At 41.4% G+C, this 14,579-nt stretch overlaps 2 protein-coding genes across 3 annotated transcripts in view; one reads left to right on the forward strand and one right to left on the reverse strand.

Moving 5' to 3' along the window:
- Nucleotides 1-205: 205 nt before the first annotated feature.
- Nucleotides 206-12,472, forward strand: lonrf1 (LON peptidase N-terminal domain and ring finger 1). Of its 2 annotated transcripts, XM_076884898.1 has the most exons (13): nt 206-958; nt 1,989-2,066; nt 3,359-3,477; nt 4,329-4,451; nt 6,597-6,791; nt 6,916-7,129; nt 7,223-7,325; nt 7,452-7,566; nt 7,669-7,790; nt 7,892-8,050; nt 8,297-8,459; nt 8,570-8,722; nt 10,510-12,472. In XM_076884898.1, the coding sequence occupies exons 1-13, from the start codon at nt 349-351 to the stop codon at nt 10,666-10,668; spliced, it is 2,313 nt and encodes a 770-aa protein (XP_076741013.1). In that variant the 5' UTR covers nt 206-348; the 3' UTR covers nt 10,669-12,472. The 2 variants fall into 2 exon arrangements, with proteins under 2 accessions (XP_076741013.1, XP_004549603.3); XM_004549546.5 differs by lacking the exon at nt 1,989-2,066 and having other exon boundaries at nt 207-958.
- A 30-nt stretch (nt 12,473-12,502) lies between these two features.
- cabp4 (calcium binding protein 4) overlaps nt 12,503-14,579 on the reverse strand; it is a 31,102-nt gene continuing 29,025 nt past the window's right edge. Inside the window, exon 9 of the mRNA XM_012918697.3 lies at nt 12,503-13,072. Coding sequence (XP_012774151.1) covers nt 13,044-13,072 — 29 coding nt within the window. The 3' untranslated portion in view covers nt 12,503-13,043. The remainder of the gene's footprint in view (nt 13,073-14,579) is intronic.

Raw genomic sequence — 14,579 nt, forward strand, 5'->3', positions numbered from 1 at the left:
CAAACTTTCGCAGTAATATGGCTTCTGTTTGGTTTTATTTGACTGTGAAGGACTTGGGGGGGTTAAGAAGTTCCAGTTAGAGCGTTGACATTTAGCACACTGGCAACTTTACTACGTCTCTTCCGTAGTTATGAAACTTTCAAGCACAGGTTTTGTAACCGAGAGGTCCCGACCAATCACGGCACGAGTCTGCTGCTCACGTGACAATTATTTTTTTATGTAACAATCGGGTATCTATGGGAAAGTGCGTTCAATATACCGCTGAGGACCACGGCAGCCGTAAAATGTATAAACACGTTAGCAGTAAGTCTCTATAACATATTATTGCTCATCTTTTTAGACGCTAATATGTCGCTCCAGCCGCAAGCGGCGGACGCCCTGGAGGAGAGAAGCGCCTTCTTCATCGGTGCTGACTCGGGCAACGTCTCGGAAGAGGAGAACCACCATGAACTTATACTTCAGAAAGCTAACGCTCTAGCGTCCGAAAACTGCCTTAGAGAAGCCATTGATTGGTTTTCAGCTGCTATGCGGTACAGTCCTGTGCAGCCCGAGCAGCTCAGCACTTTCGTGGACTGTATCCTCCGCAACTTTAAGAGGAAAGCGGCCGGGCCAGAGCCGCTGTCGGGCCGTAGTAGCCGGGATGCGGCGGAGAGCTCCGCGGAGGAGGACGTGCTGGAGTGTCCTAACTGTCACTGCTTTCTAGGTGAACCCGTGACCTTAGCCTGTGGACATTCATACTGTAAACGATGCTTACAGCGACGGCTGCTTGACAAATGTAAACTGTGTACTGAACACGTGAGGGGCGAGGAGAAAGTGAACGTGATTTTGTGCGGACTACTAAGTAAATGGTTCCCGGAGGAGGTGGAAAAATCGAAAAAAGTAATGGAAGTGGACGCACTCTGTAGAAGAAAACGCTACCAAGAAGCCGTGGACCTAGCAACCGACGTGATTCAGTCAGGTCAGTGTTGTTAACAGTGCCAGCCGTGCACTCGGGAGAGGTGTGTCTACTGCGCACTCTCACCGAGCAGGCATGACTGGAGTGCGGATGTGTTATTACTTAAGCGGCGTTGTGTAGTAGTGACGGGAGCGGGATACGTGTATGGCCCCTGCCCTCAATGGGTCCAGAGGCGACAACATGGTGACCAACATATTTTTTAAGTAGTAATTAGTTAATTTCATGTGTTATACTGACGCCAGTCTCCTCTTGCTCTGCCTATCTGCTGGGCCCAGCTTACGAAATGGCACAAGATGGGCATGCGCGCTTTGTGCACGTTGCGTAAGGCAGGTCGTGACACATATTGGAGCAGGTTTTGTAACTTCTTATGGGGGGAGGGCGGTTGTATTTTGTAATTGTTATGTCTGGGCGAACCACGGTTTCATAAATGTCTTAGAAGGTGCCGGGGGTCCGTATACACACCCAGCAAAGGCAGCAAGTTATGCAATGAAAAAAACTAAACCAGGCTGGTTTATTTATTTGAAGTTAGCCTGCTAGTGATGTGGGAGGTTTGTTGGCATTGAGTTTCGCAGGTGCAGATGCAAGTATCGATAGGAAACCCCTATGTGGGTGTATTGAAGTGAGTAATGCTCCTCTGTCCGGTAAAAACAAACTAGTCATACTGTAAACTGCCCGCATGTACACTGAGTTCCCAGGTTAAAGAGGACAGAGCAGAGGATGGCATACCCTGCCTTCGTGAAAACAAAAATAGAAAGTAAAGCAGTGTGATGCATTGTGGGTATGCTGCTGTCTTACAAGAAGAACAGGCTTTCTTTTCCTTCTTTTTTTATTTCCGGATTACTAAATTTCTGATTACTTTCAATCACACAACGAAGGAAATCTAGTCTATTCATTAAACTTGTGCTGTTATAGTAATTAGGATAGTAGTTCTATAGCCTGGCAGCTTGACAGTAGGTCTGGAAAACTGCTTTGGACCTTCATGTGATTTAATCTCATGTAACATGCTGCATCCTTTTTGACCTCTGTTACTCAGACATTAGCAGCACAATATCAGGATGTTTAGCGAAAGAGTTAACGTGTTCCAGGAACCCCCAGGGACTCAGACTTGAAGGTACGTCTTAGTTAATCAGAAAAAATGAATTGCATTTGATAGTTTGAGTAACTTAAAGCAAAACTTTACCCCCCCCCCCCCCCCCCCCCCCTTTCCCCCTAAAATGGTAAATGGTTTGTTTTTTCTGGATGTAACATGGAGCTTGCTGAGGATAAATTAAGAAATAATCAATACAACCCAAATGCACTTCCTCCCCTACATTAGACGCTTGGAGTTACCTGCTTTCAAATTAACATCATATATTTGTGTGTTCCTTTTTTTGTTTCTCGTTTGCTGCTTCAATTATTTTAAAAGGAAGGGCTGTGTGCCGGATGACAAATGACAAAATATGAAATTACAGCCTGCCCTCTTCCTGGATTGTCTCTCAGGTCGTCCCAAAAGCAGTGATTTGTACACATTAAAGGTTACATAAAGATAATAGCAGCATTACCCTTCTGTCACTCAACAGTGGGTAGAGGACTTTACACCGATGCCGCTGAGGTGCTATTGCAGTCGTAGCACCAGCTTACGACAGTGCAGACCCACAGTTTTGCATCCAACCTGAGGGGAGGATAGAAAGTTCCAGACACAGAGTGGGTGCTTCGCTGATGTAACGATGACAAGACAAACTACCCTTACCCTTCCAATTAGTATCTCAAATGCTCCATAGAAATGAGATAATCTCTCTCAGGGAAACGTAATACATTATTAGCACTGACAGTATGCAATGTGGTTTATGATGACACAGTAGTTAAATAACAAACTTCATCTGCCACGCAGACAGATTGCTTTAAAAGGCTGAGGCAGGCTGATTACATAGCCAGTGGAATATATCTTCATCTTAATGTTTAGTCTTTGTCACAGGTGGAAATATTTAGAGCTGTTTTAGGCCCTCCTTAATGGCAGCTGTTATACCAACAACAAAGCAGTCTGCCTTTCAAAAAAGCCTGTCATTGTGTTTAAAGCATATGTCATGTTTTGTAGTGCTTTTTCTTTTTAATTTAAACTACCACAGTGGACAGAACCATAAAGTCAACCAATCTCTCTGGTCTTGCAGGCTCCTGCAGCTTGTTTTTCTTTTACACTGTTTGCCCAGAATTCATTGACACAGTTAATATGTAATGCAGGGTCCTGATTAATTGCATAATGTGTGTGCTATTACTTGAGGTTTAACCTGCGTTGCATGTCACATACATGTCAAATCATGCAGCAACTGAATGGTTTGTATTTGTGCAAGTGTTGAGGTTTAAGCAATTTCCTCCGGCCATTAAACGTTTTTCTTTCCCCTCTCCTTTTCATCCTGTCCTCTGCAGATCCAGACATGACGGTGGTGGCGCGACTGTCTCGAGCGGAGGCGTACATGGGTCTGAAACAGTACCGCCAGGCTTTGGAAGACACTAACGTTTGTCCCCGATCCAGCTGTTCTGCTGAAGTAGGTCACTCAGTGATACTGCAGGAATATGGTAGTCTGCTTTAAAAATAGAAATGAAGCATGACTAATAAATAATAAAGAAACAGAATGACTTTGTAAAATTTGTAAAAGTCTGAGGGATTTATGTGGTTGAATGACTGGTGTTGGGTAAGTTAGCATAGAACTCCCTAAGGATAGTGGACGAACTCACACAACTACCTTTTGCATAGTCGAGTCTAGTGTGCATTCACCTGTTGTGATATATCGGTCAGCCAGCCTTTACTTAGAAAAGGTGTATTTTAAGACTGCTGCCGTCACAGCCCCACAGATGGAGAGAGAGCGGCCTCATTAACTGTGTCATTAGTGTCGTTATATGCTAATGACCTGTAAATTGCAGACCAGTTTACAGCAGCAAGGTTTATTCATTCATCCACATTGATATAGAACACCTTTCAAGGTTTATGTTGGATTAGTGACCAGTGAATTATACTTTTTGCCGATCTCACTGTTTGCTTATAGGCCGTACTTTTAACAGCGGGCTGCTATTTTTACTGTTACATAAAGGAGCTTCTCTTTGGGTAAATATGTTACAAAAGAGTGTCATGACCAGTCAAGGTTTTCTCGATGGCAACTGAGAATGCAGCGATTAAGGTCACAGACATTAATGACTATTACATCACAAGCACGACACCAAACGTCTGTGTCGAATGCCTACGACATGTTTTGTGATTTTATCTATGTCATGCATAGTCATATTGACAGGCATTGAAAGCATTGTGTGTGTGTGTGTATATATATATATATATAAGCTACACCTTTAGCTTGTGTTTTTGAAGCTTATCTGAGAGTCACATTTGCACGTCTTCTTTCAGGCTTTATTTAGGAAAGCTTTGGTGCTGCATGAGATGGGCCAAGTGGACGAGTCTCTCCAAGTCTTCCTCCACTGCCTGGCTGTTGATGAGGACTTTCCCTGTGCTAAAAGACAAGTGGAAAAGGTGAGAGGATTACGGTGTCTGCTGTGAGTCTGCTGCCAGGGATGAAGTGGAATTCATACCGTTTTAACTATTTTAAGTAGTTTAGGTCCAGGGCACGAGTGTCTAAGCTGGGAACACAAAGCTCTCCTTCTCCTTATTCATTTATTATTTACTTTAGAGCCATTTGTCTGTTTATTTAGCATCTGCTATTATATTACAACCCTAATGTAATCGCCTTTTGTAATGACATCTTAATCTTAACTACTGAATTACTCATTTAACTGGGAGCATGTTAGAGACATTAGGTTTTATAAGCATCCTGAAAGGAAGGAGCTGTTGCGTTGCTTTGTTTTTAATAGGATTTATATTGTCAAATGTCCTTTACAGTTTTATTATTCTGGTCATTGATGCTGATATATTTAAATTGAAAAGAGAAAGTAAGAAATTAGTTACATAGGCCATGGGACATTAAAGCTATTGGAAATATGGAAATATGAAGCATTTACTGTTGGTGCTTTACTCAAGGTGATGATTGTGGACTGTATGAGGGACATTGGATGCACACAAATGACATTGCTTTTGGTTTGTACTTCCATGACCATGAACGTTGCTGGTTCCTTCGATCTCCCTGGGATCATCTTAGAATTGCAAAAGTTGTTAGTGGGTCAGATCTTATGACTGTGCTTCTAATGACGTTAGTACCACTTAAAGATCAGACAGAGCACAGTATTGTAGTTACATAACGTTAGCTTCATAGCATAATTGCCTAAGTCATTTGACTAAGTCAATGACTTAGGCACTTATGCTATGAAGCTAACGATAAGTGACATGCAGCTGACTAATGTATGCAGGACTACATTCGTTCTCTGCATAGCGTGACAGTTCGCCATTATGTGCCTAACCTGGTCTGTGTTCAGCTGCCGACACAAGCGTTTTCTGTAATCGCGTTTCAAAAATTGATTCGTTTGGTCATTTTGGGTTACTGGGTGTGTTGGCATCTTAACTAAATTTCTCATGTTTCTGATTTGGAAATTAGAAGTGAACTAGGCATCTTTCTGCTACAGCGTGGAAGCTCGGCAGCATGAGCCAATAAACCAAGGTTGTACGAGTTGTACCAGCCTCCTCAGTACCAAAATGTACCAATCAACTAATTAATGAATATGAAAATGACACCCACTGTCCTCGTTTTCATGACTAAGCTCAGACAACACTGAAATGACGCTCAGCATATGGTTACACATCTGTTAAAATAAGAGTGAAAGGGTAAAAATGAAGAACAGAAGTTGTGATACATACACATTTCTGGCAGGGTCATCACTTTCACCAGCTTTATCACAAGCCCTATTTGCTGCACGTAGTTTCCTGTGGAAATATTCTGATGAAATATTTTTTAAAATATGCAGTGTTGGAGAAAACGATGTAGAGGAAAACGAGTGAGTGAAGCATGTGTGAAATGATCTATAATTCAGGCTCTGTCAGTAGTAGACAATAAGCTACTACTACTTTTAAATTTTAGATGTTCATTGATACGTTTTGTTTTTATAGTCTGGGATTAATCTAAAACTGTGAGTGTTGTTTTACTGACATCTGGGAATTAATTATTTATTTTGAACATAACATAAATCACTTCAATGAAGGAACAAATGGTAGTGTGTAGTTTATTCTTTTCTCATTAAGCCCGTTGTGCAGAGAGGACAAATAAGTCTATGCTTCCCTCGCTGCACACTATATGTTTGAGGCCTGAAAATTAAACTGTTATATTATTACTGTGTGAAAAAAAGAGTATTGCATGAACCTGAGAAGAAAATTCACAGTGTATAAAAGTGGCTGTAATTCTTTGGTGGTGACGACAGTATTTTGTTGAACCCTTTGAAATAAAGCTTAGAGTCTGCTCTTTAGGCCCGTGTTACGTGTGTCGGTATCCAAAAATGTATGGACCTAACTGTATTCCTTCAACCTGTGTGGCACGATATGTAGTTTAAAGCCAGTGTTTGATGATTCATTTGAATTTGAATGAGCAAATCTTACAAATATGGGACACCGGCTCTAACACTATCTGAGTCCTCTAGTACCCAGAAGTGTTTCTTCTTCAGGTTTTCTAAGCTTCCCAGGATGGCATTGATGATTTTAGGTGACATTCCAATAACACGCTGATTTCTTTCACAGATCTTGTGTGATCTGCTCTCCCCCGGTGATGAGAATGTGAAGGTTGGCCTGAGGGAAACAACACAGAACACACTGACTCACTTACGCAGTAAAACCCTTGTGGCAGATACCCAAGCCCAACCACAGAGACCAGTTCAAAGGCAACACCTCCACCAAGTCCGTGCTGCCTCTGCGCACCATCTGGAAAACCAGGAGGTACTAACACAATGGAGCTCAATCGCAGAGTTTAATAATGAATTTGTTAATAATGGCAGTTGTAGCCACACCAGTGAAAGAACCACCATCATCTTCTTAACCTCTGTCCTGTGTCATTGTGTAGAAACGCTGGGAAAGTGTGGAGCGACCTGGTTTGAGCCGAGCTCATTCGCTACGATCGCATAGCTCTAATTGTAGTGAGGAGGGTCTAAAGAGAGTTTGCTCTGCTCCTCAACTGGGGGACCAGGACAAAGGAAGCCTCCTGAAGAGGAAGTTGTCAGTGTCAGACATAGAGCCCTGTGTAGTGGACAGCGGAAGTAGCAAGCATAAAAAGCAAGGTGCATTGAACAGCTTTCTGCTGTTTTGTTTTTAATTTCTAACCCAAATTGAATTCAATTAAATTTTATTAAAATACCTCTTCTTGTCTTAAGGTGTGGCAAAAGGCTCCAAAACCCCCCCCACCAAACCTAAAATGAGAATTATTCCCAAGGATCTGCTGGACTCCAATGACCTGGAGTGTTCTCTATGCATGAGGTAAGCACTGCCTTGTGCGCCACATTTACTGCTGGCTTACATCAGCGCTCATGGATATGACTCAACAGCCTGGCTGCTTACATCTAGAACAACAAGCTGATTGTTGGATTTTTGTGACCAATGCAGATTGTTTTATGAGCCTGTAAGCACACCATGCGGCCACACCTTCTGTAAAAACTGCCTGGAACGCTGCTTGGATCACATGCCCCAGTGCCCGCTCTGTAAAGAGAGTCTCAAAGAGGTGAGAGACACAAATTTACCAAAATTGTGCTGGTGTTCTGCTAATTTTTTAAGGTGCTCTGTGCTTCCTGTTTTTATTAACCCATTCTCCCGCTCGCTTCAGTATCTGGCATCTAGGAAATTTAAGGAGACCATACTCCTGGACATGCTGATCAAACAGTACTTGAGCCGGGAGTATGCAGAGAGGACTAAAACTCACCAGGAGGAGACCAGAGAGCTTTCTGAGTGAGCAGCCTTTTCATTCATGCATCATGTTTATCAGTAAGTGTTTTATGCACATCATAGAAAAGTCCTAAACTCGTTTCCCTTTAATTCCTTCTCCCCAGCCTGACAAAGAATGTGCCTATCTTTGTGTGTACCATGGCGTACCCTACTGTGCCTTGTCCCCTACATGTGTTTGAGCCACGTTACCGCCTCATGATTCGCCGCTGCATGGACACAGGCACCCAGCAGTTTGGGATGTGCATCAGTGACCCCGAAAAAGGGTAAGTATGCAAGCACAGGCACTGTGTTGTGGTTTGCATAAGTCACTAAACAAAAGTCTTAATGCAACATGAAGATAGTTATGAAAGCACTTGTTCAAAGTCTTCATTGATTTTTCTGCTCATGACTGGTAGATGTCAGTAGACATGTTATTGCATGTAATTAATTACCTAAGGCCCTTCAGGGGTCATTAGAACAATTTACCTCAGCTACATTTTCTAAATAAACAGTCATATGCCTTCCTGCAGGTTTGCAGACTACGGCTGCATGCTGATCATCAGGAGTGTCCATTTCCTCCCCGATGGGCGTTCGGTAGTGGACACTATTGGAGGAAAACGCTTCCGGGTCCTGTCCCGAGGACTGAAAGACGGTTACAGTACTGCAGATATTGAGCACTTGGAGGATAGCAGAGTAAGAACCACAGCGAATGTCATTTAGGTGGAAGGAATCCTGTTTTTTGTTCTTGGAGAAAAATCAAGTATCTTAAGTTTAACCAGGCCAAACGATTCTTTGCTTGCCAGGTGGAAGACAGTGAAGAACTAGCAAGACTACAAGAGCTGCATGACGCAGTGTATGAGCAGGCCCGAGTTTGGTTCCAGAACCTCAAGATCCACTTCCACAACCAAATCCTGCAGCACTTTGGACCAATGCCAGAACGAGAAGCTGACATCCAGGTACGTCTCACAGCATATCCAAACTTCCATCTGTGAAGATCTGAATATCTCTGTGCAGATTAAATAGTATCTGACACACTTACAAATATCTCACATAAACCAACAAATGGTAATCGAATGCTTGAGCTTATTGAGATGGATGTAAGCTGTTTGCATTTAACTGCAAAGCTTTCTGTGGGTCCTTTGTGTTTACTGTTATATTACACAGAAAATATTGCACTTCACTGATGTCTTGAAGTGCAGCAATGATTACACAAGCACATGTGTGTGTTATAAATTAAAACTGCATTTGATGAACAAGAGGATGACTTGTAATTCATGGTCAATTTAGAATAAGTGAGCTGGAAAATGAAACCTTCTGCATAATTAAACTTCTGCTGAGGTGTGCCTCCCTGCAGTGGGAGTTAATATGGGGGAAAAGTATTAATGGTGTGAGTCACTTTATATTGTTTGTACAGCAGAACAGTTTGTAAAAATACTGCACGGCAGGGAGTTGGCAGCAGAGTTGATTTATTATTATCAGAACTTGTATCTCCTGAATTTGCCAACAGCGGTCGTCTTCTTGGAAACAGCGCACGGCCAGTAAATCTTGCATCACTTGGACTTTAAATTATTATATGAAACTGGACCATTTGAAACTCGACACACTTGCCTTTTTGGGAGACCCGCATTGCCACGTACTCGCTTGCGTCAGGGATCTTAATACCTTAACGTAGGTGCTGTGTGCGCTCAGATGTAGCTTTTACTTGCAGCCTGCAGCGTTAAAGGGGATTACAGCTCACTTCTTTGGACACCCACTGGGTGGAGTCTATTGACAATATAGGCTAAAGAGCTTAAAGGGTGCTTCATAGCTAATCCTGGCTGCCCTGTTGCATCAGAACAGTGTCATGAAAAGACTTTACTACATGCTAGCAAAGACACGACACTGACCTTTTATTCCATTATTATAGAGAAATAAACTGATTATTTGCTTTGAAGTTAACTGTAGCACACACAATAGTAAAGACCATTCACTTCTAATACTGTGTCAAGTGCAAATGTTTTAACTGGCTCAGGCTTCCTGACTCTGGCACAGTCATACGTTAAGTACTGCATTTAGCTGCACATAAGGAAAAACTATGAAGTTTAGTAATAAATGTAGCACCAAGTTAGAAATAAGTTAAACACTGACTTGGTACAGAGTTTAAAAATCTCTATGAGCAGATTGATTTGAATCAGTTTCATGGGTGAATGGATTTAATTACACTTCTAATTAGACTTCTGAGATGTCTGCAGCAACAAAAAACGAATAGATAAATAAAAGTGGCAGATGATCAGGAGATTTTGGAGTTATTGATTACTGGGGGGGTTTGGCATGCTCATAATTGACTTAATACATTAAAAGTCCAAAATACTCATAGTCTGCATTTGTGTTATGAGACTTTCTATGAAAGATTAGGATTTAATTTAATATGCATGCACTGTTGGGGTTGGAAGAAAGGGAAAGGCTTTTTCTCAAAGCCAGAATAATAAAAAAAAAAACTGAATATTTCTATAATTTAAACTACAACATCCAGTTCTGCTCAGATCCTTGAGATTCAGAGTGTAATAATTTGGGTTTTGTCTGTTTATCAGTACTAGTTTTCAGAGATTTTCTCAACATGCTCCAGATGAGAGTATCACATTTGCCTTGTTCATTGATGTTAAACATAGTACCAGGACCCTCAACTGAGTTGGGCTCAGTTTGTCTCACGGCAAAGGTTTGTGCTTTCTTGAAAGCTGCTTACACTCTTCCTCCTTTCTTCCAGGCGACTCCGAATGGTCCAGCCTGCTGCTGGTGGCTGCTGGCTGTTCTGCCTATCGACCCTCGATACCAGCTGTCTGTCCTGTCCATGACCACCCTCAAAGAACGTTTGGTTAAGATCCAGCACATCCTCACATATCTGCAGAGCATCCCCAACAACTAGAGCTTCCCTACAAACAAACAGCTTTTGGACTTTGAAGTGACATAAAGAAGAACCCTTCAGCAACACCTGCTTTCGTTCCTACTGCCAGTTCACCCCATCAGTTACAGCTAAGAGACCCCCCCATCACCACCACCACTAGTATGTGGCTCGATCAGTGCAAAGCTGTCATTCACTCTAACATATACGGCCAAACCACCTCAGGGATACTTTGAGTGAAACATTTGATGTTTGTGATTATGAAAAAAGATCTAGAAAAAAAAAAATAAGACAGAAACTATTCTCATCTGCTTTATTGTCAATTTCCAGAAATATTTCCTGAATAATTGCAGAAAAACAAGAACAAGAGAAGTTACTGCAGCACGTGGTTAATATTTCCTTGTTGTTGCTCTTGAGTGACAGAGTAGGATATCCCATAATCACTTTTTTTGGGATTAATGCAAGTGAACTGAGGGGAAAAGTGTTTTTTGTATGTTTGTTTTGTCTTTGATGTATGGAAGCTTAATTATGCCACTGGAAAAACAAAAGAAAAAAAAATACCAGGCAGAGCTGGTATCTCATAAATTTGAATTACGGACTAAAACTTGTGACTATTAAGTAGATTTTGAGATAATGACCCCCAATTTTGACTCGTAGATTGCACCCCCCCCCCAAAAAAAAAAACCCCCAAACAACAACAAAAATGCTTCCACACTGATAGGACCAGTGAAAGGCTTTTTTTTCCCCTCTGGATTTGTTTCTGAGCTGTAAAATTTTTATCTGGAGGAAAGGCGGTGTGACTCTGTGAAACAAAATCCTAAATGCTGAAAGTCCAAAAAAAGTAAAAACAAGATTACTTAAAGGAATAACTGTGAAGTGATGTATGCACGGACCAAGTGCAACTAAAAGCTGGTGCACGTGTACCAAACACAGATACAAGTATTACACTTTTCTTACATTACATTTCCATTTCTGCCTCTAGGGAGCGGCAAAGGACCTGTTGAAAGAATACATGTTTCTTCCAGCTTCTCGTGCATTTTGTTGCTCCTAACCTGAGTTTAAGAGGAGCACGTGACCTTGAAAAGTTTTTTTTTTTTTTGTTCGTAATGTTTTCTTCCTTTGGCAGCCTCAGGTTTGGCCCTGGCTTCTCTTTTCTGGTTGGCTCACAGTGAACTTGAATTCCTAATCTCCTTCTTCCACATACTTGTCATGGACCACAAGATTCCTCTAGAGCGTGTGTCTGCAGGATCCAGTGGTTCGGTTCTTGAAGTGCTTTTAGTGTCTTCTTTAAAACAAAAAAACAATCCAGCTTCCCATTGAGTTAAGTTAAAACTGAATTAATTTATGAGTAAAGTAATATGTGTACATTGTGTCCATAAGTTGTGTTTGAAATCCTAAGGGGGTCTTGCAATATTATGGCAAATTGAAACCAGTAAAATCAGCATGCCTACAGCTATTGGGTTAGCATTACTCTTTATTAAAAGCTGCTCTCTGTCTGCGTGGAAGAAGGATGGTACCTGCAGTGCTTCAGTCAGAGGACTGCGTATGCCTTACACCATTTTGCATTGTGGTTTTGGCATTGGTTACCATTCCCTATTTTTTGGTCACAGCATGAATACTATTTTTAATTGTATATCTTTTTTTTTTTTTTTTCAGAATTAATTTGAGCTACCGGGCGTTCACAATATCTAAGAAAAGCCAAGGGGGTGGACGAGTAGAGTTGTACGTAAACTGTTTGTACAAAGGCTTTTTGGACAGACCTCCCTTTTTTTTTGCTCAGATGTTTTAAGTTATCAATTTTCAATAATAAATGCACTTTTTTTTTCAACATTGGCTGTGGTGGTGTTTTTGTTGGGGGGGGGGGGGGATTTCCCACACAGAACAGCTGAGCATTATTTTTCTGCAACATTGACATCATAACTAAAAATGCAAATTGTTAAATAAAAGCTGCTCTTACAGGAATATTTATTTAGATTTGTGTAACTAATTTAGCAAATATTGCTAAATTGTACAAGATCATATGCAGCATTGCCTGTTTCCATCACAGCTACACCTGCTATGATCCATTCATGTATCAGTTCCATAGGAAATACAGTAAAAACAGTTTAATGAGAAATCATACCAGCTCTTTCTCTGCCACCAGAGGGCAACAGTGCAGCATTAACAAATACAATAAGGGTTTCATAACTCACCCTCTGCCCACTGCACTTATTCAACCTCAAACTTTTATTATGAAAATATAAAGAGATCTCTAAGTGGATTACACTTTCACAGCCAGCCATGTGAAATTCAATATTCCACAAAAAAAAGAAAAAGGACAATAGGAGTAAGTAGACAGAAATAATGGCACGCAGCTGATGAATCTGGGCGCTGAATGCTCCGTGTTCTTCCATCAGAGGTCATCGTGCAGAAAGCATCATAACAAACTCTGCAGGGGGAGACAGACAGCAGCAGATCCACTGATAAGGACTAATGACACTAATATCACAAAAAGTCATGCCGTTCTCAGCCCGTATGACACTGTAATCACAAAACGTTTATGTGCTCGCCAGGTTTATGAAACACTGAAGTGTTTACAGGATAGTACGCTTTGGTACTTTGAATTTTAACTGCTTTAAACCCACTTTAGAGTTATGACTACTTCTTTAGCTGACCTTATTGATTCATCTGGATTAGCTTGTCAATGAAGACAGCTATTGACGTTTCCTGTTAATGAAATCCAGCTGCAGATTGCAGATCGATCACATCTTCCATGTTTCCATTGTCCCTCCGAAGTGCTTTCAAACAATTATTATTGGCGTGAAACTATTGATCACTGGGTAGGAAAGCATAATTCCAAATTAACCTAGTAACACTGTTTTTTTACTAGTAACAGCAGCTCTGTTGTAGTCAATCAGATCTCCAGTTTGAGCCTAAACACGATCATTTTCACTGTCCTCATGGGCGCCGTAGATCTCTGTGGGCCATGTGCCTGGTAGTAATACTGCACATGTGTCAGGACTGGATAGATACACTCAATATGCTGCCCTTGGGGCTAATTGATGATAATGAGGAGCACCTGCTTATTGATCCACGGAGTGACACACCTGTTCATATGTCCCCAATCATAATTGATTGGAGTCCTGAGACGAGGCGAACAGGATCACAGCTTGCTTTAAGCCTGTGGTGTGCCGCATACTAATTTCACTCACACAAACGTCGTATTGATAGTGCTGCACGTGCTCACACGTGGACGTGTTTATATGTGTGTGTTAGTTAATTGTTTATCTGAGTGCAGCATAATGTGATTTCTGCTGAGTCCTTGAGCTGCCCAGCAGTGTCTACTCTTTGCATGTGGCATGTGACAGGTGTCCAGGCATGTGTATTGATCGGCTTAATGCAGCTCTGATTACATTGGATCGCTTGAGCCAGCTCACCTTGACTTAACCAGCCCTCCTGTCCTGTCTCAACCTTTTGTACCCCATTTCGCACAATTTTTTTCTTCTTCTGTCCCTTTCAAATTTGACCCATTCCAACTAGGTTCACCATGTCCTTCCTTACCACAGGTTTGACAGCATTCCCTCCATATATCAATTACATCATTACATCAGGTCTGGTGAAAACTTTACATATTTCATAAGTCTTGGGTGGTGCAAAAATGGCTTCATGGCACCATCTATAAAATTTAAATGAAGTTCTTCCTCTCACATAGTCACATAGTTTGAACTTCATGGATAAAATCTGGGACACATGTGTAACATCCCTTTACAAAATGTTCTTGGGGTAGTCAGTAACTTGTAGCTATACGCTATGACCCGAACCCAGAATTACATTACAGTTATACACGCTATACTTCAACAAACTCCTTCCAGGGATTTAATTGGATTAACCTCATATTTTTGAGTCCTTGGCCACGCTAAATTGCAAAGCTTTCCAGTTTTTCTTAAACAGTGACT

The sequence above is a fragment of the Maylandia zebra genome, linkage group LG6, assembly GCF_041146795.1.
Source record: "Maylandia zebra isolate NMK-2024a linkage group LG6, Mzebra_GT3a, whole genome shotgun sequence".
NCBI lineage: Eukaryota > Metazoa > Chordata > Actinopteri > Cichliformes > Cichlidae > Maylandia > Maylandia zebra.